At 38.8% G+C, this 26,677-nt stretch overlaps 1 protein-coding gene across 1 annotated transcript in view; it reads left to right on the top strand.

Annotated features, from left to right (window-relative positions):
* Positions 1-26,677, top strand: part of HDAC9 (histone deacetylase 9) — a 582,852-nt gene that overhangs the window by 541,660 nt on the left and 14,515 nt on the right. The window contains exon 25 of the mRNA XM_081243377.1: positions 7,073-7,220. Coding sequence (XP_081099503.1) covers positions 7,073-7,220 — 148 coding nt within the window. The remainder of the gene's footprint in view (positions 1-7,072; positions 7,221-26,677) is intronic.

Below are 26,677 nucleotides of genomic sequence, written 5' to 3'. Positions count from 1 at the left end.
AGGGATCAAACCTGTGCCCCCTGCAGTGGAAGTGTGGAGTCCTAACCACGGGACCACCAGGGAATTCCAATAAAGAAATGTTTTGAATCTCAAAAGTATTATGTTGAGTGAAAGATATTAAAGACTACATAGTATATGGTTCCATTTCTATGAAATTCTAGAAAAGGCAAAAGTTGTACTGTGTCAGAATTTTAGTGGTTGTCAGGGGCTAAGAAGGAGGGTAAGAAATTAACTCCAAAGGGCCAAAAGTAACTTTTTGGGTTGAAGAAAGTATTACATATTTTGATTGTTGTAGTGGTTATCATAACCTGCCCTTAAAGTTGGTAAATTTTATTAACCGTATACACTATACCTCAATGAAGCTGTTAAAAAAATAGTCATGAAATGAAGCAAAAATATAACCTTTGGAACTTTTAAAGGATTGCAATTACAGGAAATAGTATTTGCAAAAAGGAAAACATGTAAATTGATCCCTACAAAAGCAAAGGAATAAATGAACAAACTGAAGGATAAGAACTCAAACCATGTACAAGATTTGATTTTGAAAATCTGTAACTAGGCTTTCAAAGATATATATTTGTTGATAGAATCATTGATAAAACTGTTCTTAGCTGGATAAATTTATATTCTGTTTTGGAATATAATGAAATTTAAGAAGTCATATGATTTTGCAGCATCTAAATTTGGTAAATAAAATTTGAAGTTATAAACGGAGAAAACTTTTTTGATAAGTTCAGCTTACATAAAATATTTGCCAAGGGTACTCTGAAAGGAGGAACAAGACAGTAGTCATGAAAATATTTGGTATGAAATACTCATTTCAATATTTTGAAAATTGGAAGTGAAAATACTTGACATTTAGCGGATATTGCTCTGAGCTTACCAGATAGCACTGCACTTGTAGAGACAGTATTTGTCAACCAAAAATATTATAGTCTCTCAAGAAGAGCAAATTAAAGATGCCACAATTTAAAATTTATTAACTCTAAAATTCTGCTTTGAAGAAGATTTCAGGCAATTTTATGAAACAGTCTAAAATATTCAGACCATGTTGAAACAAAAAATACCAGTGATACTCTGTCAGTGAGATATATGACCACAAAACTGATTAACATGTGAACATTTACCAAAAATCATAATACTGTTTGTCATTTTCTAATATTTAGATAATATTTTGAAAGTTGGTTACTATGCTTTGGCATACATGAATTGTGCTATTTCTATATTTCAGAATGAATAACTAATAATTAGTTGTGACATTTTTTGAATAGTACTATTTTATAGGCCCACTGATATAATTTGTCGACTAAGTAAATAGTTCAATAACATATAATTTTTATTTTTAGCCCCATTTTAGCCTCAAAATTGCCCCAACATGAATGAAAAATATACCTGATCACTCTATTTATACACCAGTTTCCAATATATCTTTATTTTTGCATATATACAGTGCTTAGGATCCCAAGAAAGTTCTCCATTTAGCTAAGAAATACATTCTTTTTTTAATATATTTATTTATTTGTTTGTTTATTTATTTAGTTTTGGCTGCGTTGGGTCTTCATTGCTGCACGTGGGCTTTCTCTAGTTGCAGCGATCAGGAGCTACTCTTTGTTGCAGTGCGTGGGCTTCTCATTGTGGTGGCTTTTCTTGTTGCGGAGCACAGGCTCTAGGCGCGCGGGCGTCAGTAGTTGTGGCTCGCAGGCTCAGTAGTTGTGGCTCGCAGGCTCTACGGCGCAGGCTCAGTAGTTGGGGCACACAGGCTTAGTTGCTCCACGGCATGTGGGATCTTCTGGGGCCAGGGCTCGAACCCGTGTCCCCTGCATTGGCAGGCGGATTCTTAACCACTGTGCCACCAGGGAAGCTCCAGAAATATATCTTAATGAACCTGAAAGACAGAGACCACATTGTAGAACTCCTGGGCTGCCAGTGGGAGCATTTACTCTTCTCTGAGGATTTAGTATCCTGAAATGGGAGCAAAATTACCAGACCTGTGTTTTACAAGGACTCTTACAGCAATGTGGGTGATAGATTGCATGAGAATAGACAGGAAGAATGCAGAAAAGAATTTCTCTTTAAAAAGAGCTAACAAGCTCTGAGATCTGGAGAATCCATGAACCTAGGCCCCTTGTACGTCCCACAGGTGTTAATAATCTCTAAGGTTGAAGGGATAGGAAGAAGTTTCGGTCAGCACCAGCTTCTTTTCCTATGGGAACATGGTACCTAATGACAAAAGAGGACATCATTCAAGCGGCAAGAACAAATTTGAGAAGTGACTCCAAGGCTCCCAATGATGATGGAAGGGGGAGGTTGTGGGGTCAGGAAGTTTTCAGAGTCTCAAAGGGCTTTGGTTGGGAAAACGTTTGGTGGATAGGTTATTTCTAACACAGACTTTCATGTGTCAACAAGTACCTCTTTTTCCAAATTGATCATTATCAAGAAAAACCTGGTTTATGCTGAAGTCTGATTACACAGTACCTGCAACATGTCCTCTCATGGCTCCTATCTGACCCAGCGACACTCCATCTGTGTCCCCCCACTTCTAACTCTTGACTGTCTGCATTCCATTATCTAGTTTTTACCTTTATTTTAGATTCATTCTTTGCTTTACTTCTACAAGATAAAACACAAATACAGAACTATGAAAGCCAAATAATTCCCCCCCAAAAGTGCTGAGAAGTGGGAAGATTTATGCAATGGGAAAAATGAATAAAGATAGAGGATATGATCAAAGACGGAGTGTGTGTGTCCAGTTTTAATGGAAAACCCCTCTCTTCTGCCAGTTTTATTGCCTTAGGAGAGCAACACAGTGGTGGCTGGTTACTAGTATTCTACTTTATGAATAGCAGCTCCTGAAAACTCTGGCAGTACACCTTACTTCATTTGTCTAACTTGCTAATGGGGCTATTATTCTCATGCCAACAGATAGGATTTTTCTTGCACAAATGTTTCTGTAGGGGGAAAAAAAATACCCATCACATGAAAATGTAACCCATAAATTGTAGGGTTTGAATTGGCTGCATATTGCAGTCTTGCTATACCTACTTCCATTTTAATTATTATTCTTTACAAATAGAGATAGTGGCCTATAAATGCATTATTAATGTAGAATATTTCCCTTGTTTTTATAGGCTTTGCTAAAAGCCATGTTGAATTTAAAGTTTTGGGTTATTTCTGAGTGAAGAACCTCATATTTGGATAAAAGCCAACTTCTAACATTTAACTTTAACTTAGCAGGATATTTTATACACATTAAATTTTATTGAAAAGGTCTCAGCTGTTTAAAATCCATCTCACTACTCACATGCATAAAGGCTAAACTTTGAAGAATCATTGTCAGTCATTCTGCTGAATGGTTCTTATTAATGATTGTCCTTCTGTCCTGATTGTGTTCCTCTGTGTTCCTCTGTGTTCTTGAGGAAGAAGTACAATTCTTGAAAATTGAAGCTCTTGGTATTCTAGATGTGCCATATTATCTAAAAGTAAGTTGTCCACTGACCTCTTCAAGGGTTCACAGGCTCACAGAAAACTAAGATTTTCTGCCATAACAAATTTATTCTAATATCCAAGAGTGATATACGACATCAGAAGAATCACAATCATTGAGAATTAGAGCAGGAAGAGACCTTTCCTTATCATCAATCCCACCACTATCATTTTATAAATGTGGACACTGTGCTCCAGAGTGATCCAAATGATTTCTCTGGGACTAGTATGGGGTCCCAATTTATAAATCTTGACTCTCAGTCTCCCTTTAGAGCCCAAAATACTCAAGAGAAAAATTTGCACGGGTAGCTTGGTCAAAAGATATTCTGGTGACTCTGGGCAACTCTTGGCTGTAACTGTGTGAAACGGGCCTCTGATTCTCTTCTCAGTTAGGTACCTGGTTTAAAGAAAGCGATCCATGTGGGCTATAGGACCTCTAGCGATACAAGTCTGTGATGGACAACCCTACAGGCTTCAGAAACTTGGGGTAGGCTCCACAGGTTCAAAGAGCACTGTGCCTAATGGTGCCTTTAGCTAGGTGGTGAGAAACACATCACTTTAAAAAGGGATACTCTTCAATGAGCACTCGTCTCCAGTTTCATGATAGCTTCATCAGTGAAGCAATGAGGTACTTGCAAGAGACTATGAGAAATGAAGGTAATGAGAAGTGAAGAGTAGAAACAACTAGTCTCAACATGGTTGTCTCACTAGGTGCAATAAACCCATGCCATAAAGTCAGTAAAAGGTAGATCAGCTGAGTCACATATCTAAGGAGCAAAGGTAATTTGTTGTTACCAAAGACAATTTCTTTGGTAAAGGGAAGAAAAAAAATATATATATATATATATAATTGTTTTGCCATGTGCATAATTCTTTTAAGTTGCGATTTTCCTATATTGAGTCTATTTTTGTATTTTTAGGGGTAGTGGGAGGTGGTAGAGAGGGACTAAATAAAGGAGGACAGACAATTACAGAGGAAGAAACATTTTGGGAGTCAAGCAGTCCTGGGTGAGGATTTCAGCTCCTCTGCTTTTTAGCCATGTGACCTTAGAGAAAAATTACCTAACACTGCCTACATAGTTGTCATGAGGAGTAAATAAAATTATAAATGTGAAAATACCTAGCACAGTCCTTGGCACATATTGGGAGCTCAGTAACACAAGTTTCTCTTTCCTATAATTTGTAACATAATTTAACCCACAAAACCACCTGTTGTTTATTTGTCAGAGGCCTGATATTAGTCACTCTAGAGAAAAAGGAAATGATGACTTCTAGAATCACCTGCTTTGTGAATGGCATGTGCTAAAATAACAATTAATAACAATACTTTGTGAAACTCATTACATCTGAAGGCACTTACAGATAGAATATGACATTTCCAACTTGGGTAAGATGATAATGACATTGTGATATAGAGAAATTAGGGTTTGGAATGGAACTGTCAATCCAGATTTATCTTTCGAAGTTGAGAGAGGTAGGGGGCCATTAAAGGATAAGACAAGACACATTTCCATTGCTCACCTCCTAAACCTCTCTTTAGTCCATCTCTTCATTTCTATTCTGTCACTTACTTTTAGTTTAGACATCATCATTTCCTGCCTGGATTTTTGCCAGGAGGTGAAATTGCTTTTCCTGCCACCACTCTCACCACCTGCTAATCCATCATCCATGATCTCTCCAGAAGGATCCTTGAAAAATTTAAATCTGATTCTCTGCCTCTTCTGTTTAAAATGACCCCTCATCACCCACAGGTTGAAGGCCAAGATCACTGGCATGTTATTCAAGATTGTGTGTTAATTAGCCCATGCCTACACCATAGCAGTCTCTTGCATTACATTCCATACTGCCTACATTCCACTTGTGCCTAGCAGTGGACTTTGTACCCCAGTGAACAACAGAGACTTGAGTATCTGCACATTTGTGTGCATTATTTCCTCTTCTAGGGATACCTCGTCACCACCATCTTCCTCTGTTTCAGCTTGACTAACTTCTGATGGTCTTTCAAATACTTGGTCAGGTGTTATTTTTGCTGGCAAGTGTTCTCTTGCCTTCTTGGCATCAAAAGTATATGTTCTTCTTATTTTCTCTTAGGATCACATGGGCCTTTTCCATACAGAATTGTCATTGTTTGTTAACTAAAAGGGCTTTCTCAACTAGACCATGAATTTCTTGGTGTCAGGGAAGCATCTTTGTGTCCTCAACATCTGGCACAGCCTTGGCTTTCAAAAAATGTTATTTTGTGGGTTCATTCAGTTAGAACTGGTATCATTTGGTCCAAATTAAGAGCTTTATGATTCTGACTTTGGTCAGACTAGGTGATCACAGCAAGTAAAGTAGTAGTAATAGACAACTATGCCAGAAGGTTCTGTTGACACGGTGAGTGGATGGGAGACTGGGTCTCCTCCCCTAACATGACATGACATCCATTCCTTTGTGAAGCAGTAAGATAAGGAGAGGCCAATCACGAAATGTTAGTTATAGCTGGAAGGAATTTGAGGCCATCCCACTGTTTTTGAGAAGCAGAAATAAAGTGCCAAAGAGCCCTGCCAGCATAGGACGGTTAGTGGCAGAGCTGGGTCTAGAACTGAGTTATCTTACTCCCCAATCCAGTATTCACCCATTTGTCTTTTCTACTCTAGCATAACTTTATTTTATTTTAATTTTGGGGTGGGGTGGGGTGGAAGTAAGCTACTTTGCATGCCAGCTTCCCTCTTAACTGGTCAGGCTGCCGAGATACTGCTTACCTGGTGAGTCATGTCAGCACCTAGGGAGACTCTCCTGCTTTGATATGGGGCTATTCAACGCTTCACAAAAAAATAGCTTACGGGCTGCAAAAAGGCTGTTGACTCTGCTCTTTCTTATTTATCCCACTGGCATGTTCTCATGAAATTACCTCCTATTTTCCTCTCATTCTCCTCCCCTGCCTCAAAAAAAGAAACATCCGTATAATTGGATCCGTATAACTTATGGAAGGGCTCCAACATCAGCCAATGCATATATTAAAGTTTTAAATCAATTATTGTTCTAGTACACACACTAGGGTTGAGAAAGAAAGAACATCCAGGACTAACAAACCTGATTGTTCTGGCAAAGCTGCCATTCGATTCATGCTGGCATTTCTGGGCTTTTCTTTTCCTTTAATATTCCAACCTCATTAAAAAAAAAAAAGTTAATGGCTCAAGTAGCAATTTTTAACATTACTGGTTCATTCAGTTTCTCCATAAGACTTCTACCTCCCAGTCTCTTGAGGATTACCCAGAGGGCATGATGCCCAGAGTTTGCTTACCTGGTTGCAGAGACAGCTGTCAGTCTGATAGTGAGTTCATTAGACTGTGGATTATTCCTCACTTTATTAACTTCTGAGCAAGGGAGAGACTCAGGCTTGGGAATATGAGCACTTCACAACTTGGCATTCCCGATTGAGAAAAACACTTAATCATAACAGTTAAGAAATTAAATTACGACTGTGTATAACATTGTGAATTTTAACCTAACAACTACTCTGAGTTGGACCTATACAAGTTTCTGATTAACACTGTTGAACTAAAATTCCTATAACATATGATGCATGGGTCTTTGTGTTTTTTAGGCAAGTACTGGAAGTCGGTAAGGACGGTGAGTGTGCCGAGGGGCTGCGCTCTGGCTGGGGCGCAGTTGCAAGAGGAGACGGAGACCGTTTCTGCCCTGGCCTCCCTGACGGTGGATGTGGAACAGCCCTTTGCTCGAGAAGACAACAGGTATGAATGCAACATGGGGGGAATCATCAGGGTCAGTAACATCCAGGCTCATCATTAGCGTTTGTGAGCCTCTCTCTAGGCTCTCCTTCTCCAGTCTCCTCCACTTCCACTTCTCCTAAGCCACAGATGCCACAGCACATGCTGTCGGCTGTCAGGAATTCATGTGTTTCATTCTTCATGAGAAACACAGAGGTGGAGCATGTTCTTACAGTTCACAGAGAAACAGAGTGATGAGATAGATGGTCCTCGCTGGATAATTTAGTACAGATCATTATAGAGAAAGCTTCTTATGGGCTTAACTTCTTTCCTTAGTTATCTCTAGTTTTCAAGATGTTCTTTTTCTTTCTCTCATCATTTCGAAGTTACTGATATAACAAAGGGGGAAAAGGAGAGCAGAAGCTGGAGGTATGGCTTGTCAGTTGGGTAGCTTTATATGACTGTCCGTGAGGTACAACTACTGGATAAAGATGAAAGTTACCTTCCAAGGAGATAGGAGTGTGTATAAAGGAATGTGTGGACTTGGGTCTGATTTTATTTTACTTTATGATAAGAAGGAGTTGATTTTAATTAGTCTTCATATGAATCGCTTTCAGGAAAAAAAAAAACAAAACATAAAGATAACCTAAGGTTGAGTTTGCTTCTTCTCCTTTTAAGAAATGTTTGTCAGTTTGTACATTTTGGTGTGCAACAGACAGTGCTACATACAGGATTTCTTTTAAGTTTACTATGACCAAAACCACCCCAAATGTACAGACAGTAACATTGGTGCTCTCTGTGGATGACTTCAAAGTCACATTTCTTCAATTTAAAAATGAATAGGTGAGGGCTTCCGTGGTGGCGCAGTGGTTGAGAGTCCGCCTGCCGATGCAGGGGACATGGGTTCGTGCCCCGGTCTGGGAAGATCCCACATGCCGCGGAGCGGCTGGGCCCATGAGCCATGGCCACTGAGCCTGCGCGTCCGGAGCCTGTGCTCCGCAATGGAAGAGGCCACTACAGTGAGAGGCCCGCGTACCGCAAAAAAAAAAAAAAAAAAATGAATAGGTGAGCTTTCGCTAAAGCTCTGCCAGCTTGCACTTTTAAATTGCTTCTGAGAATGAAATCGAACTCCCTCTGTCAATAACATCACCATTAATTACACAGATCCTGCTACTAGTACATAGGTTGGCAATTTTCGCAAGAATGCACAAATTTGAACAGTTTTAGTTTTTCTTGCTTTTACTGGGTATTCAGAGTTTAATGGATTTAACATCTTGCTTTGGTCAAGAGCAGGAGATACATTGAATAAGAGATTTCATTTTTATGCAATTGTTTTTTCTTACTATAACCACTTAAAAAGAAGATTACCAGTAGGAAAAAAAAAGTTGTACAATATTGTATTAAAAGACATCTTCATATGGGCATCTGGAGCATAAGGGTAAACTTATTTTACATCTTTGATAATATGAACTAACCCCCTGCTGTTCCCAGCTAAGAACCAAACCAAGTTCATAATCCAAAGGTGTTGCAGTTGTTCCCAAGGCCAAATACAGTTAGTTGTCTGTCATATGAGGGCTGTAAAACTAAGGAAACTAGCATCTGTTAGTGTTGGATATAAAAGGAGCGTAGCTATTCTTTAGAATTATTTAGTATAGAGAAATGAAGCTAAATTCCAGCCCGAGTGAAATGAATTGTAAGTAATTTTTCCCATTAAATTGCAGGGCTTAGAATAATAAAGAATAATAAGTCCTGTTGTGAGCCCCACATAACATAAAAATCTCAGCACTTTGGCAGGAGTTGGCTCTATAAGCATGCTTGTTTATCCTCAGGTACATAGTGTGCTTGACTCCTGATAATCTATAGGGACTTGACCCTGGCTTCAGTTCACAGTGATTTTTAAACTTCATTTGACGGCAGAGAAAGAATAGGAATGGGAATGTTTTGATGTACAGGGAAACAGAGTTGAAGCTTGTGGCCTGGATTCATGTTTCTTTATCAGTTTTAGACAGATTGTATCTATTTTGATTGATTTTTCTTATGGGAAGGAAAATGGTTTTGCTTGAAATATTTTCTGTGGCTTTGAACTCACTTTTTCAGCAGAGGAAAAGAAAAATTCTTCTAGAACTGGCTTTTGCATTTCTATTGAACCATGCATGAATTTCATCACAGAGAGTCAGACAGGGAGAACCCTTAAAAGCCACAGAGCATTTGTTCTTTTCAGGGGAATGCTATCAGAATTGTCCCCCTACTCAGTATAGGAAAGATGGCTTTCACAATGAGGTAAAGAGGTAGAAATGTCCTTAGGCCTTTGTTATGAATGTAGTGTTATAAGTACACAGGAAATTGAAAAATTAGAAAAATCAGAGAACTAAATGGATGGAAAAGGGTGAAGGCAAGATTCTTTTTATAGGAAATTCTTGCCAGTTATTTTGGAGAATATATTGGTGTTTGGAGTGAGATGACTCATTTTGTACTAAGATTTTGGGTAAAGCAGCTCTTTTCCTGGCCAACTCATATCTGACTCATTTACCACTAGTGAATAAGGGATAAAATGCTCCTGGCTAAGAACCATTGTAAGTATTTTTTGTTCATTTTTCGGGGGGGGGGGGTGAGGGAGATGACAACACGGTGCAAACAGTCATTTCATTTTTATAACTCACTGATGGACCGTGAAGAATAAATTATTAGAAAAAGGCTTGGGATTCATTTTGGGGATGATTGAAGTACAGTTTTCAAAACATAATTTTCAGGTGGCAGAGGACTTGAGCAGGAACAAAATGACTGGTGGGTCAGTAAAAAAAAATGAAACAAAAACAAAGGGCAGAAAACTAAGTGGGATCAAGTTATATGTTCAAAAAAAATTAAGTAGATAGGACTGGTCACATATAGCATATTGTTTAGAAGACAGAACTGTGATCTTAGTTTCTTTCTTGATTGTCAGGAGACTATACCTTTAAAAGATTATAGTTTGCATTGTTCAGGTATCTATTTCAAATGCTTCTACTTTGAAAAGGTCAGTTCAATATGGAGGTTTATTCTTGGATACCAGTTCGGGCTCTGCTGAAAATCAAGAAAAAGTTTTCTCTGGCAATCAAGACTTCAGAATGATCGACTCTTAAGTTACTGGGAGCATATTTACACTCTAGAATTTCTGACTCTCTCATTTTTTAATCAAAACAAAAACTGAAAGTTAGATTTTCAAATGTCAGTTTATTGATTACAGTGTGAGTCACATTAGATTTTCTTTAATACAAGAGGATCTGGTCATTTCTGAATCATTTCATCTTCAACTTTTGTCAACTTTTCTCATGAATGAGATGGTTTCAGTCATTATATGACACAAAAGCATGAGAAAAATATATGATTCTGAATCTGGCTATATTTTAATTAATTTTTATTGGAGTGTGGTTGCTTTACAATGTTGTGTTAGCCTCCACTGCACAACAAAATGAATCAGCCATACACATGTAGCTATCCCCTCCCTTTTGAACTGCCCTCCCATTTAGGTTACCACAGTGCATCAGGTAGAGTTCCTTGTGCTGTACAGTATATTCCCATTGGCTATCTTGTTTTTTGAATAACTGTCTTATTCATGAATATTTTTTAAAAGTGTAATAAGCTAGAAAATCCCAAGTATCATCTGCCTTAACTTTGAATGGTCTATCAGTAGTGCCAAGGACATTGATAACCCCATTTTCCTGTGTCTGGAGATTTATATAGAAATATAGACCAGTCTTAAATACACATTCGTGTCTAACAGAAATACAGCTTTGTTTTCCATGCTTTAGGATTGTCTCTCCAAGGCTTCTGGAAGCTAAATATTGCAATGATTATTCAGGTCGCTGATTTTTCTCTCTGATACCGTTATTGTGAGCACCTGTTTATCTAAACAGGCAAACATTCCAATATAAATTTTATTCTTAATTTTCATCCAGTGTCAACAATACCTTAGTTGAAAAGTGGACTGAGATTTGGAAGCTCCTGGTAAAAGAAAGGAGCTCCTTTATCTTCTTTTCCTCTTCCTCCTGGGACCATCATTTTATCCCTGTGTTCAGTGCCTAACATGTGGTCTTGGGGCATGTGTGAACTCTTAGTATGTTAGGGATTAAAACCAGTGCCCGATGTATTTCAGGGTTCCCTTCTAAACTGTTTACAAACAAGTGTTTAATTTGAAACAAGAAACACAATGGACTAGAAGCATAAGTAAAATGAGATGCACGGTAACTTTAGCTTCCCATCATCCTCATCTTTCAGTCCTGTCTTCTTACCACTGCAGAGGAAGAGTAGGTTGTGACTCTGGAATCAGCTTGCCGAGGTTCAGATCCCATCTCCATCTTAATAACTGTTGATCAGTGGCAAGTTACTTACCTCTCTGGGCATTACTTTCTTTGTCTTTAAAATGAAGGGAAAATTTCAGAGGGTTTTGAGGAGGAAATGAGACAATACATCTTAAGAACTTAACACTTGACACAGGGTAAGTACTCAATATTAAGGTTGGCTTTTGTTATTTTTTTTCTATCTTTTTCCCACTTCCTCAGTTTGCTCTGTTCTTTCCCTCCATTAATACATTGTTCATCATCCAGGGATCTATAATATTAGAAATAGAGAGGCTGTACCTGAGCATCTATATGTTTAACTGTTCATAGGTTAAATCAATACTATAGTCATTAAAAATAAGAGATTGATAAATAATCGCTAAGCAAAGCAATAAATTGATTCAGTTAACTAAGCCGTGGTTAGCTGACTTAAAGAACTTTCACAATGCCTAATACATTGTAGGTAATAAACAAATACTCATTGAATGAATGAGTCCAAGACAGACAACAAGACATTGTTAAAATGTTAACAGAACAATTTGTAATGATACCTGAAACTTCTTTGTCTCCTCGTCTCTATGTACTATTTTTCTGAGGGAATCAGTGTTTTTATCTTTCACAAGAGTTTTCAAAATGTGTATTTTACATTTTTTCTTCCATAGTACTAATTGACAGTGTCCATTTTCAGATATGTTGGCTAACCAGAATCCATAGTACTCATATCATAAAGATCGATTGACTGAGGAGACATGATAAAGGTGGGAAGGGAAAGCGAAGTGTCTAAATGGAGAAAGGAATTGTCTTGGATGAGGTGGAGGGGCTATGGGAGTGATGCTGACAGATTACAGGATTATTCTGTGACTTGCAGAATGAGGAGGGAGAAAATCCGGTTCATTTATTCTTTAAACATTTTCTGTTTAGTTTTTATGTGCCAGACAAAGTGTTGGGAGTCAAGGTCACAAAGCTTCCGTGGAGTCTCCAAAATATCCACATACTTTGAGATTGTATTAGTTTTCTATTGCTATCTTAACCAAAAAATTACTTCATGGCTCAAAATGACAAAAAGGTCAGAAGGGTGACAAGTCTCTGGGCTAAAATATAGAGGTTGGCAAGATCTTTTCCTTCCTGGAGGCTCTAGGGAAGAAACTGTTTCCTTGCCTTTCCCAGTTTCTAGAGGCTGCCTGCATTCCTTGGTTGATGACCCACTTCCTCTGTCTTTAAAGCCAGCAACTTTACATCTCTCTGACCTTTCTTCAGTCATCACATCTCTCTCTGACTGAAAGAAAAAAGCTGGGAAAACTGGCTTAAAACCAGGAAAGTTTCTCTGCTTGTAAGGACTCATATGATTAGATTGGACTCACCAAGATCATTTCTCTATCTCAAGGTCCTTAACCTTAATCATAAATACAAAGTCAGTTTGGCTACACAGTGTAACATTCAAAATTTCCAGGAATTAGGACATGGACATCTTTGGGGGCTATCATTCTTCCTACCACAGGATCAGACATGAACGACCAACTATTGTAAATGATAGGTCATTTGATAGACCGAGCTCCAGAATAAAAGAAGACCTAACACAGGCCAAGAACTGGGGAACAAATCACTGACCCGGGGTAGAAAAATGGAGGATTTCAACTAGTAAATAAGAACAAAGGCATCCAAGATACAAAAAATAGCTTGAGCAAACGGTCTGTTTTAATTTTTATTTTATATTGGAGTATAGTTGATTAACAATATTGTGTTAGTTTTAGATGCACAGCAGAGTGATTCAGTTATACATATACATGTATCTATTGCTTTTCAAGCTCTTTTCCCATTTAGGTGATTACAGAATATTGAGTAGAGTTCCCTGTGCTACACAGTAGGCCCTTGTTGGTTATTTATTTTAAATATAGCAGTGTGTACATGTCATTCCCAGTCTATCCCTCCCTCCGCCCCTGCTTCCCCCCAGTAACCATAAGTTCGTTCCTGAAGTATGTGAGTCTGTTTCTGTATTGTAAATTAGTTCATTTGTATCATTTTTTAGATTCTGCTATAAGTGATATCATATGATATTTGTCTTTCTGTCTGACTTACTTCACTTACTGTGATAATCTCCAGGTCCATCCATGTTGCTGCAAATGGCGCTATTTCATTCTTTTTTATGGCTGAGTAACATGTCATTGTATATATGTACCATATCTGCTTTATACATTCTTCTGTTGATGGACATTAGGTTGCTTCCATGTCTTGGCTATTGTAAATAGTGCTGCAGTGAACACTGGGGCACATGTATCTTTTCCAAGTATGGTTTTCTCCAGATACATCCCCAGGAGTGGGATTGCTGGATCACATGGTAGCTCTATTTTTAGTTTCTTAAGGAACCTCCATACTGTTCTCCCTAGTGGCTGCACCAATTTACATTTCCACCAGCAGTGTAGGAAGGTTCCCTTTTCTCCACACCCTCTCCAGCATTTATTCCTTGTAGACTTTTTGATAATCGCCATTCTGACTGGTGTGAGGTGATATCTTATTGTAGTTTTGATTTGTATTTCTCTAATAATTTGTGATGTTGAGCATCTTTTCATGGGCCTCTTGGCCATCTGTATGTATTCTTTGGAGAAGTGTCTATTTAGGTCTTCTGCCCATTTTTTGATTGGGTTGTTTGGGGTTTTTTTGATATTGAGCCTCATGAGCTGTTTGTAAATTTTGGAGACTAATCCCTTGTCAGTCACATTGTTTGAAAATATTTTCTCCCATTCTTTGGGTTGTCTTTTCATTTTGTTTATGGTTTCCTTTGCTGTGCAAAAGATTTTGAGTTTCATTAGGTCCCATTTGTTTATTTTTGTTTTCATTTCCATTACTCTAGTAGGTGGATCAAAAAAGATCTTGCTGCGATTTATGTCAGAGTGTTCTGCCTGTGTTTTCCTGTAAGAGTTTTATAGTGTCTGGCCTTACATTTAGGTCTTTAATCCATTTAATCAGTTTATTTTTGTGTATGGTGTTAAAGAATGTTCTAATTTCATTTTTTTACACTTTTCCCAGCACCATTTATTGAAGAGACTGTCTTTCCTCAATTATATAGTCTTGCCTCCTTTGTTGTAGATTAATTGAACACAGGTACATAGTTCTGACTTGCATTTCCCTGATGATTAGTGATGTTGAGCATCTTTCCATGTACCTTTTGGTCATCTATATGTCTGCTTTAGAAAAATGTCTATCTATTCAGATCTTCTGCCATTAAGGGCTATTGCGAATAAAGCTGCTATGAAGTTTTGTTATTGCGGAAAAAACACATAACATTTACCATCTGAACCATTTTTAAGTGTACAGTACAGCAGTGTTAACTATATGCCCATTGTCATGCAACATATTTCTAGGACTTCTTTGTCTTGCAAAACTGAAACGCTATTAAACAACTTCCATTTTCCCCTTCCCCCAGCTCCTGGCAACCACCATTCTACTTTCTAAGAATTTGACTACTTTAGATACATCAAATAAGTGGAATCATGCAGTATTTGCCTTTTTGTGACTGGCTTACTTCACTTGGCATAACGTTTTTTCTAAAGGCTTATCCCTGTTGTAGCATATGACAAAATTTCTTTTTTATGGCTAATATTTCATTGTATGTGTATACCGCATTTTCTTTATCCATTCATCTGACAATGGACACTTAGGTTGCCTCCACCTCTTGGCTATTGATGCTTCAATGACTATAAATGTGAAATTATCCCTTCAAGATCCTATTTTGAGTTATTTTGCATATATACCCAGAAGTGGAATTTCTGGATCATATGGTAATTCTATTTTTAATTTTTGGAGGAACCTAACTCTTTTATACACGTTTTTACTTTGTGAACACAAGCACTCAGTTTTCTTTAATGTACACCGAGGAGTGGAGTTGCCAAATTATAGGAAAGTCATATGTCTTACTTTATAAAAAAAAAACTTCCAAACTGCTTTCCAAAATGGCCGTACCAGTTTTCATTCCCACCATCAATGAATGACAGTTCCAATTGTTTTGTATCCTCACCTGCACTTTGTATAATTGGTCCTTATAGTTTTAGCCTTTCTAGTGGGTATGTAGTGATAGTCCATTGTGCTTTCAAATTTTCTCCAAAATTATGTCCATATCAGGTCTTCTCGGAACATGACCTCCCTTCCTTCTGTTTGGAATACTTAGCTTGTCTTCCTTCTCTTCTCACTGACCCTTCACTGGCCTTCCCATTGTCTTCCAACTTACCTTGTAGATCTCATATCAAATATCACTTCCTCTTCTTGGACAATTTTCACTGACCCTCAATCCCAAAATTAGATCAGGTCCATCTGTTATACTGTATTACATCTCCCTATACTTCCAGTACCTAGAACACAGCCAGGGTGCATCATAGACACTAAGTAATTATTTCTTCAATCAATGAAAACTTCAGTAATCCGGGGAATGCCAGCATTGGTGGAGATGTGGGGCCCTGGAGCTCTCATAACTGTGGGAAGGTAAACTATGGCAGCATTCTGAAAAGCACTTTACTACCATTTTTAGTATACACAAAACATAACCTGGTAATCTTACTCCTGGGAATGTATATTGAAGACATTCTCATCTAGGGTAATTAGAAGACATGTACTAAGAAGTTCACTAAGCTTCTTCTTTGTGGTGGGTAGAGAGGAGGAGTCAAACCCAGTGTGCATTATTGGAAGAACAAATAGTTAAAATGTGGTGAAGGTACACCATGGAGGAGATGACATGTAGCACTTGGCCACTACAGACTAGATAAACATAACTGCTTACAGTGATGTTTATGTAATAACTAACTACACTACTGGGTGAGAGAAGTAAGCAACAGAAATGATACATGTGTGTATAAAGACAAAATAAAAATATACGCTCATAAAACAATAACATATAGCTTTACAGAACACCCTATGAACAGATAACGTACATAACAGGAATTAGCTCTCTGTCGCCTCCCTCTTGCGAGAGCACAGGAATCACAACTAACTGCTGAACAATCATCAACAGGAATACACTGGAACTCACCAAAAAAGATACCCCACATCCAAAGACAAAGGAGAAGCCACAATGAGACAGTAGGGGGCTCAATCACAATAAAATCAAATCCATAACTGGTGGGTGGGTGACTCACAAACTGGAGATCACTTGTACCACAGAAGTCCACCCACTGGAGTGAAGGTTCTGAGCCCCATGTGTTAGGCTTTCCAACCTAGGGGTCCAGCAACAGGAGGAGGAATTCCTAGAGAATCAGACCTTGAAGACTAGTGGGATTTGACTGCAACACTTCAATGGGACTGGGGGAAACTGAGACTACACTCTTGGAGGGCACAAAGTAGTGTGTGCATCAGGACCCAGGGGAAGGAGCAGTGACCTCATAGGAGACTGAACCAGATGTACCTGCTAGAGTTGGAAGGTCTCCTGCAGAGGCCGGGGGTGGCTGTCTCTCACCGTGAGGAAAAGGACACTGGCAGCAGAAGTTCTGGGAAGTACTCCTTGGCATGAGCCCTCCCAGAGTCCACCATAAGCCCCACCAAGGAGCCCGGGTAGGCTCCACTGTTAGGTCACCTCAGGGCAACCAACCAACAGGGAAGGAACCCAGCTCCACCCATCAGCAGACAAGCAGATTAAAGTTTTACTGAGCTCTGCCCACCAGAGCAACAGCCAGCTCTACCCACCACCAGTCCCTCCCATCAGGAAACTTGCACAAGCCTCTTAAATAGTCTCATCCACCAGAGGGCAGACAGGAGAAGAAGAACTACAGTCCTGCAGCCTGTGGAACAAAAACCACATTCACAGAAAGATAAGATGAAAAGGCAGAGGGCTATGTACCAGATGAAGGAACAAGATAAAACCCCAGAAAAACAATTAAATGAAGTGGAGATAGGCAACCTTCCAGAAAAAAAATTCAGAATAATGAGAGTGAAGATGATCCAGGACCTTGGAAAAATAATGGAGGCAAAGATCGAAAAGATGCAAGAAGTGTTTAATGAAGACCTAGAAGAATTAAAGAACAAACAAACAGAAATGAATACAATAACTGAAATGAAAAATACACTACAAGGAATCAACAGCAGAATAACTGAGGCAGAAGAACGGATAAGTGACCTGGAAGACAGAATGGTGGAATTCACTGCTGTGGAACAGAATAAAGAAAAAAGAATGAAAAGAAATGAAGAAAGGCTAAGAGACCTCTGGGACCACATTAAATGCAACAACATTCGCATTATAGAGATCACAGAAGGAGAAGAGAGAGAGAAAGGACCTGAGAAAATATTTGAAGAGATTATATTGGAAAACTTCCCTAACATGGGAAAGGAAATAGCCACCCAAGTCCAGAAAGCACAGAGATTCCCATACAGGATAAACCCAAGGAGAAACACACTGAGACACACAGTAATCAAACTGACAAAAATCAAAGGCAAGGAAAAATTACTGAAAGCAGCAAGGGAAAAACAATAACATAAAAGGGAAATCCCATAAGGTTAACAGCTGATTTCTCAGCAGAAACTCTACAAGCCAGAAGGGAGTGGCATGACATATTTAAAGTGATGAAAGGGAAGAACCTACAACCGAGATTACTCTACCCGGCAAGGAGCTCATTCAGATTCAATGGAGAAATCAAAAGCTTTACAGACAAGCAAAAGCTAAGAGAATTCAGCACCACCAAAACAGCTCTACAACAAATGCTAAAGGAACTTCTCTAAGTGGGAAACACAAGAGAAGAAAACGACCTACACAAACAAACCCAAAACAATTAAGAAAATGGTCATACAAACATACATATCAATAATTACCTTAAACATGAATGGATTAAATGCTCCAATCAAAAGACACAGGCTCGCTGAATGGATACAAAAACAAGACCCATATATTTGCTGTCTACAAGAGACCCACTTCAGACCTAGGGACACATACAAACAAAGTGAGGGAATAGAAAAAGATATTCTAGGCAAATGGAAATGAAAAGAAAGCTGGAGTAGCAATACTCATATCAGATAAAATAGATTTTAAAATAAAGAATGTTACAAAAGACAAGGAAGGACACTATATAATGATCAAGGGATCGATCCCAGAAGAAGATATAACAATTATAAATATGTATGCACCCAACATAGAAGCACCTAAATCCATAAGGCAACTGCTAACAGCGATAAAAGAGGAAATTGACAGTAACACAATAATAGTGGGGGATTTTAACACCTCACTTACACCAATGGACAGATCATCCAAACAGAAAATTAGTAAGGAAACACAAGCTTTAAATGACACAATAGGTCAGCTAGATTTAATTGACATTTATAGGACATTCCATCCAAAAACAGCAGATTACACTTTCTTCTCAAGTGCGCACAGAACATTATCCGGGATAGATCACATCTTGGGTCACAAATCAAGCCTCAGTAAATTTAAGAAAATTGAAATCATATCAAGCATCTTTTCTGACCACAACACTATGAGATTAGAAATCAGTTACAGGAAAAAAACCGTAAAAAACACAAACATATGGAGGCTAAACAATACGTTACTAAATAACCAAGAGATCACTGAGGAATTCAAAGAGGAAATCAAAAAATACCTAGAGCCAAATAACAATAAAAACACAACAGTCCAAAACCTATGGGATGCAGCAAAAGCAGTTCTAAGTGGGAAGTTTACAGCAATACAAGCCTACCTCAAGAAACAAGAAAAATCTCAAATAAACAATCTAACCTTACACCTAAAGGAACTAGAGAAAGAAGAACAGACAAAACCCAATGTTAGCGGAAGGAAAGAAATAAAGATCAGAGTAGAAATACATGAAATAGAAACAAAGAAAACAATGGCAAAGATCATTAAAACTAAAAGCTGTTTCTTTGAGAAGATAAACAGAATTGATAAACCATTAGCCAGACTCATAAAGAAAAAGAGGGAGAGGACTCAAATCAATGAAATTAGAAATGAAAAAGAAGTTACAACAGACACCACAGAAATACAAACCATCCTAAGAGACTACTGCAACCAACTCTATGCCAATAAAATGGACAACCTGGAAGAAATGGACAAATTCTTAGAAAGGTATAACCTTCCAAGATTGAACCAGGAGGAAATAGAAAATATGAACAGACCAATCACAAGTAATGAAATTGAAACTGAGTAAAAATCTTCCAACAAACAAAAGTCTAGGACCAGATGGCTTCACAGGTGAATTCTATCAAACATTTAGAGACGAGCTAACACCTATCCTTCTCAAACTCTTCCAAAAAATTGTGGAGGAAGAAATACTCCCAAACTCATTCTATGAGGCCACCATCACCCTGATACCAAAACCAGACAAATATACTACAAAAAAAGAACTGTGGTGAAGGTACACCATGGAGGAGATGACATGTAGCACTTGTTTACAGACCAGTATCACTGATGAATATAGACGCAAAAACCCTCAACAAAATACTAGTGAACAGAATCCAACAACACATTAAAAGGATCATACACCATGATCAAGTGGAATTTATCCCAGGGATGCAAGGATTATTCAATATGTGCAAATCAATCAATGTGATACACCATATTAACAAATTGAAGGAGAAAAACCATATGATCATCTCAATAGATGCAGAAAAAGCTGTTGACAAAATTCAACACCCACTTATGATAAAAACTCTCCAGAAAGTGGCCATAGAGGGAACCTACCTCAACATAATAAAGGCCATATACAACAAAACCACAGCAAACATCATTCTCAATGGTGAAAAACAAAGCATTTCCTGTAAGATCAGGAACAAGACAAGGATGTCCACTCTCACCACTATTATTCAACATAGTTTTGGAAGTCCTAGCCACGGCAGTCAGAGAAGAAAAAGAAATAAAAGGAATACAAACTGGAAAAGAAGAAGCAAAATTGTCACTGTTTGCAGATGACATGATACTATATATAGAGAATACTAAAGATGGCAGCAGAAAACTACTAGAACCAATCAATGAATTTGGTAAAGTTGCAGGATACAAAATTAATGCACAGAAATCTCTTGCATTCCTATACACTAATGATGAAAAATCTAAAAGAGAAATTAAGGAAACACTCCCATTTGCCACTGCAACAAAAAGAATAAAATACCTAGGAATAAACCAACCTAGGGAGACAAAAGACCTGTATGCAGAAGACTGTAATACACTGATGAAAGAAATTAAAGGTGATATGAACAGATGGAGAGATATACCATATTCTTAGATTGGAAGAATCAATATTGTGAAAATGACTATACTACCCAAAGCAATCTACAGATTCAATGCAACCCCTATCAAATTACCAATGGCATTTTTTACAGAACTAGAACAAAAAAATCTTAAAATTTGTATGGAGACACAAAAGACCCCGAATAGCCAAAGCAGTCTTGAGGGAAAACAACGGACCTGCAGGAATCAGGCTCCCTGACTTCAGACTATACTACAAAGCTACAGTAATCAAGACAATATGGTACTGGCACAAAAACAGAAATATAGATCAATGGAACAGGATAGAACGCCCAGAGATAAACCCACGCACCTATGGTCAATTAATCTATGACAAAGGAGGCAAGGATATACAATGGAGAAAAGACAGGCTCTTCAATAAGTGGTGCTGGGAAAACTGGACAGCTATGTGTAAAAGAATGAAATTAGAACACTCCCCAACACCATACAGAAAAATAAACTCAAAATGGATGAGAGACCTAAATGTAAGACAGAACACTATAAAACTCTTAGAGGAAAACATAGGAGGAACACTCTTTGACATAAATCCCAGCAAGATCTTTTTTGATCCACATCCTAGAATAATGGAAATAAACACAAAAATAAACAAATGGGACCTAATGAAACTTAAAAGCTTTTGCAAAGCAAAGGAAACTACAAACAAAACAAAAAGACAACCCTCACAATGGGAGAAAATATTTGCAAACAAATCAACGGACAAAGGATTAATCTCCAAAATATATAAATAGACCATGCAGCTCAATATTAAAAAAACAAACAAGCCAATCCAAAAATGGGCAGAGGACCTAAATAGACATTTCTCCAAAGAAGACATACAGATGGCCAAGAAGCACATGAAAAGCTGCTCAACATCACTAATTATTAGAGAAATGTAAATCAAAACTACAATGAGGTATCACCTCACACCAGTTAGAATGGGCACCATCAGAAAATCTAATACAACAAATGCTGGAGAGGGTGTGGAGAAAAGGGAACCCTCTTGCACTGTTGGTGGGAATGTAAATTGGTACAGCCACTATGGAGAACAGTATGGAGGTTCCTTAAAAAATTAAAAATAGAATTACCATATGGCCCAGCAATCCCAGTCCTGGGCATATATCCAGAGAAAACCATAATTTAAAAAGACACATGCACCCCAATATTCATTGCAGCACTATTTACAATAGCCAGGTCATGGAAGCAACCTAAATGCCCATCGACAGATGAATGGATAAAGAAGATGTGGTACATATATACAGTGGAATATTACTCAGCCATAAAAAGGAATGAAATTGGGTCATTTGTAGAGGTGTGGATGAATTGAGAGAGTGTCATACAGAGTGAGTAAGTAAGAAAGTGAAAAACAAATATCGTGTATTAATGTATATATGTGTAACCTAGAAAAATGGTACAGATGAACTGGTTTGCAGACCAGAAATTGAGACACAGATGTAGAGGACAAACGTATGGACACCAGGGTGGGAAGTGGTGGGGGTGTGAGGTGGTGGTGGGATGAACTGGGAGATTGGGATTGACATATATACACTAATATGTATAAAATGGATAACTAATAAGAACCTGCTGTATACAAAAAATAAAATTCAAAAAAAATTCCCCTCTGTCTGTGAACCTATGAAACTAGAAAATAATCAGTAGTAAAAATTAAAATGTTTTAACTGAAAAAAACAAAACAAAAGAGGAATTAGATTGCTTGCCTTGGAGAAGGAAGAGGAAGCTATAGGGAGTAAATTAAATCAATAAAACAAGAGGAAATGTGTCTTTAAAAATAACATTATTAATATAAATTAACAAATACTGCTTTAAAAATCATAGGAAATGAAATACCCCTTTAAGGGAAAATACAAGAATATAATTTTATGCTATATCTTATCTCAAATTCTTTCTTTCTGCTTTTTATTTTTGCAAATTATCTAAACTACTATGACTGCTGGACCTAACTGATCCTTCCCTTAATGTATGAAATCTTTGCCCTTCATCAATAAAGGACCATCTGTGTTCACTTCTACTTGCTATAGTAGAAGTTTGTGTCTTTCAATCAGCTGAACTATTGTACTAAAATTTACCTTTGAATGTTTTATTTTACACTTATTCCTGACCTTCCTATGTCTCTACCTCACCTAATTGCAAAAGGAATTAAATCCAAATATTGAAGATTATCTCTCCCCTTCACCCAGCCCTTTCCACAACTGTGTTTTTGTTAATCAAGATAACCTTGGTATCTGTCTATAAATGATTGAAGTGGGGAGCCCCCCACATTTCAAGAGTACTGCTTCTCACTCTGTCACCAAAAACAGCCATTAAAGGGTCATCCCTGACCAGTTCGCTTTCTAAATGTTTCATGAAGATGACTTCTTAAATTAACTTAAAAATATATGTAGACAGTTAACAGTTACCTAGGGACAGGGATTAAGTAAAGATAATACTAAATCCACTGAGAGCTATGGATATGAGAACACCCAGAGAGCAGGTCAGGGATTATTATTTCAGTTTTAAAGAGAAAACTGAGAATCTAGGGATGATGCCTTACTCAAAGTTAAATTTTAGAAAATGGCAGAGCTGGGACCTAAATACATCTACCTTATGAAATCTACCTTGAAATAATCCAGGATATTTTCCAACTTGCTATACTAGTAATAAAACTTCTGTGTTGCAAGACACTGAGAGATTTGGCTGGTTATGTGTATTTGTTTCATTAGAATGTGGCAGCAGTTAATTAACTATTTTCCAAAAAAGTGGTTAATATGAAATGACTTTGAGGGGAGGAAAGCAAAGAGAAGCATCTGATGGAAAGCTTTATATTGTACCTGAAAGTCCCCATATTTGAAGAGAAGAAGTTCCATTCTTGCAGTGAATGGTTTGTGCTGAAGACACTTTGCTTACCTCCTCAAAGCCTACACTGGATGTCTGGAGAATGCACAGACACTTACCACTGTCTCTGAAATTCCAGCCACAATTGAGTCCTGGATGTGGGGGAAAGATCATCTTGCTGTGGCTTTAGGTTGGAAGTAGGAAAATTCAGATGGAGGGGAGTATCATCACCAAGACGGTAGAATAGGAGAACTGAGCCTCTGTCCCCACACAAAGATCAATAATTACACAGCTATCCATGAACAGAAACAGCCCTGGGAGAGCTCAGATGTCCACCTTAGAAACACCAGCAACACACTGGAACAAAAAACCTGAGACTAACTGGACAAAAAAGGAAGAACAGCTTCATTTTGCCTATGTCATCCCATCCTCCAAGTTGGCACTGCTCAGCACCAAGAGGGAACTCCCCAGGTAGAAGGAGTTTCCCTCACTGGGAAAGGGAGAACAGTGGTAAACAACCAGCTTCCCCAGCCTTTTGGGACACTGCAGGAAAAGACCCACTTCAGTTTCACCTCACCCAGAGAGCAGGAAAGCTGAGATGTATAGAGATGGCTAGGAACAGGGAAGAAGGGCATGGGGGCAACCATAGTTCCAGTGACCTGCTCTTCAAGGACCCCAGCAGCTTTCACCACTGAAGAAACCAGTGGCCAGTACAGCCACGTTTGACCCCCTGCAGATTTCACCATTGAAGTTTGTACCTCACTGGTTTTCACGTTCATGGTCACTAACTGTCTGAGTCCCTCCTCATTCCCTGCCTGCCACACACACACGGCTTGGGACCCATACTGGTGATCAGCCCCAGCCTCTGTGGCTGCACAAGTGCAAGATGCCCACCTAAACCAAGCTATGTACCTCCACGCTGCCAGCCTGACTCCCATCACCAGCCTCCACTGCTCTGTGCCCTCCTGTGGCAAGAGCTGCAATCATGGAAGTCCATGCTGACAGCCAAGGCCCCCACAAATGCCTGTGGGCCAGGATTCAGTCCTTTCTCCCATTACCAGCCTGAACCTCAACTTCAGCTAGCTCCTCCAGCTGTGTGCCTGCACCCCCCTTGGCCCAACTCACATCACAAACCTCTACTACCATGCTCACATCTGTGGTGAGACCCTTCCTCCATGGCAGTGCACCCCTACACCCAAGGCCTCCAAAACTGCTATGGGCCCACATCTGGCCCTGACTCCTGTCACTGGCCTGCAATGCTGGGCTTAATGTCAGTTAGCTCCTCCAGCTATGTGCTTGCACCCTGCCAGCCTGAGTTCCAACACCAGACTCCATTACCATGGCCCCATGGAAAGACCCTGCAATCACAGGAGTGCATGCCCAGAGCCAGTGCCCCCACAGCTGATACTGTACCTGCGGGTGGCCCTGGCCCTTGCATGTGTGTCTGAAACTGGCCCCTGACACTACACAGGCACCTGAAGCTGGCCCTGCAGTCAAGTGTGTGAACCACTGGTTCCAGCCACTACAGCACCTGCCCTGGTCCCTAGCTGCTGTATCTGAAGAAGATGCTGAAGACCCCCAAAACCCTTAGTCCAGACCCACCTCCCACCATAGTACTCACCAAGGGCCACATAGTTGTCATTGTTGTGGACCTGAAAGGCCTGAGCCAACAAGATATCATGCCCCCCTGCCCCAGACCCACAGGGATCACGAAGAGGCAGGGAAACATAACACCACCAAAGGATCACAGTAAACTTCTACTAACTGACCCCAAAGAAATGGAGATATATGAATCTCCTGAAAAAGGATTAGAAATAATTTTTCTAAAGATGCTCAGAGAGTTGAATTACAAGAGAACACCAATAAACAATTTAACAAAAATCAGGAAAGTAATACCAGAACAAAATGAGAAGTTCAAGAAAGAGAAAACAAACAAGTACCAAAACAGAAAGTTTGGATCTGTAGAATACAATAACTAAATTAAAGAATTCAATAGAGTTAAACATCAGACCGAACCAAGCAGAAGAGTCAATGAACTTGAAAAGAGATGATTTGAAATTATCCAGTCAGAGGAGCAAAATGAAAAACAAAAACAAACAAACAAAAAAAAAAACAAGAAAGGGGATGTAGAAAGCCTGTGGGACTTATGAGACACCATTAAGACAAACAACCTATGAATTATTAGAGTCCCAAGAGGGGAAGAGAGGAAAAAAGGAAAAGAAAGCTTATTTAAAGAAATCAGGGCTGAGAACTTCCCAAACCTGAGGACAGATGTGAACATACAAGTTCATAAAGCTAATAGGTTAGCTCCAAAGTTCAATCCAGAATGATCTTCTCCAAGGCTCATAATAAAACTCAAAAATCAGAGACAAAGAGAATTTTAAAAGCAACAAGAGAAAATTTTTCTCTCATACAAGTGAACCTTCATAAGCCTATTAGTGGATTTCTCAGCAGAAACCTTGCAGGCCAGGAGAGAGTAGGATGATATATTCAAAGTGCTGAAAGGAAAAAACTGCCAACCGACTACTTTACCTGGCAAAGTTTTCCTTTAGAAATTAAGGGGAGATTAAAAAGACTTTCCCAAACAACAACAAAAAAAGTTGAAGTAGTTCATCACCACAAGACTTTCCTTAACAAGAAGTGCTGAAAGGAGTCCTTCAAGCTGAAAAGAAAGTACGATAACTACTAACATGAAAACATGAAAATGTACAACACACTGGTAAAGGTAAGTATATAGTCAGATTCAGAATACTCTAATACTATAATATAGTGATGTGTTAAACACTTAACTCTAGGATAAAGGTTAAAGGACAAAAGTATTTTAAATAGCTATAGCTACAGTAATTTGCTCATGGATACACAATATTTAAAAAAATGATATCAGAAACAAACTATAGGGCTTCCCTGGTGGCGCAGTGGTTGAGAATCTGCCTACCAATGCAGGGGACACGGGTTCGAGCCCTGGTCTGGAAAGATCCCACATGCTGCAGAGCAACTAGGCCCGTGAGCCACAACTACTGAGCCTGCATGTCTGGAGCTTGTGCTCTGCAACAAGAGAGGCCGCGACAGTGAGAGGCCTGTGCACCGCGATGAAGAGTGGCCCCCGCTTGCCGCAACTAGAGAAAGCCCATGCA

The sequence above is a fragment of the Mesoplodon bidens genome, assembly GCF_964165515.1.
Source record: "Mesoplodon bidens genome assembly, chromosome: 9".
Classification (NCBI taxonomy): Eukaryota; Metazoa; Chordata; class Mammalia; order Artiodactyla; family Ziphiidae; genus Mesoplodon; species Mesoplodon bidens.
The sequence above is the reverse complement of the archived record's forward strand: the minus strand, read 5'-3'. Positions and strand labels throughout refer to the sequence as shown.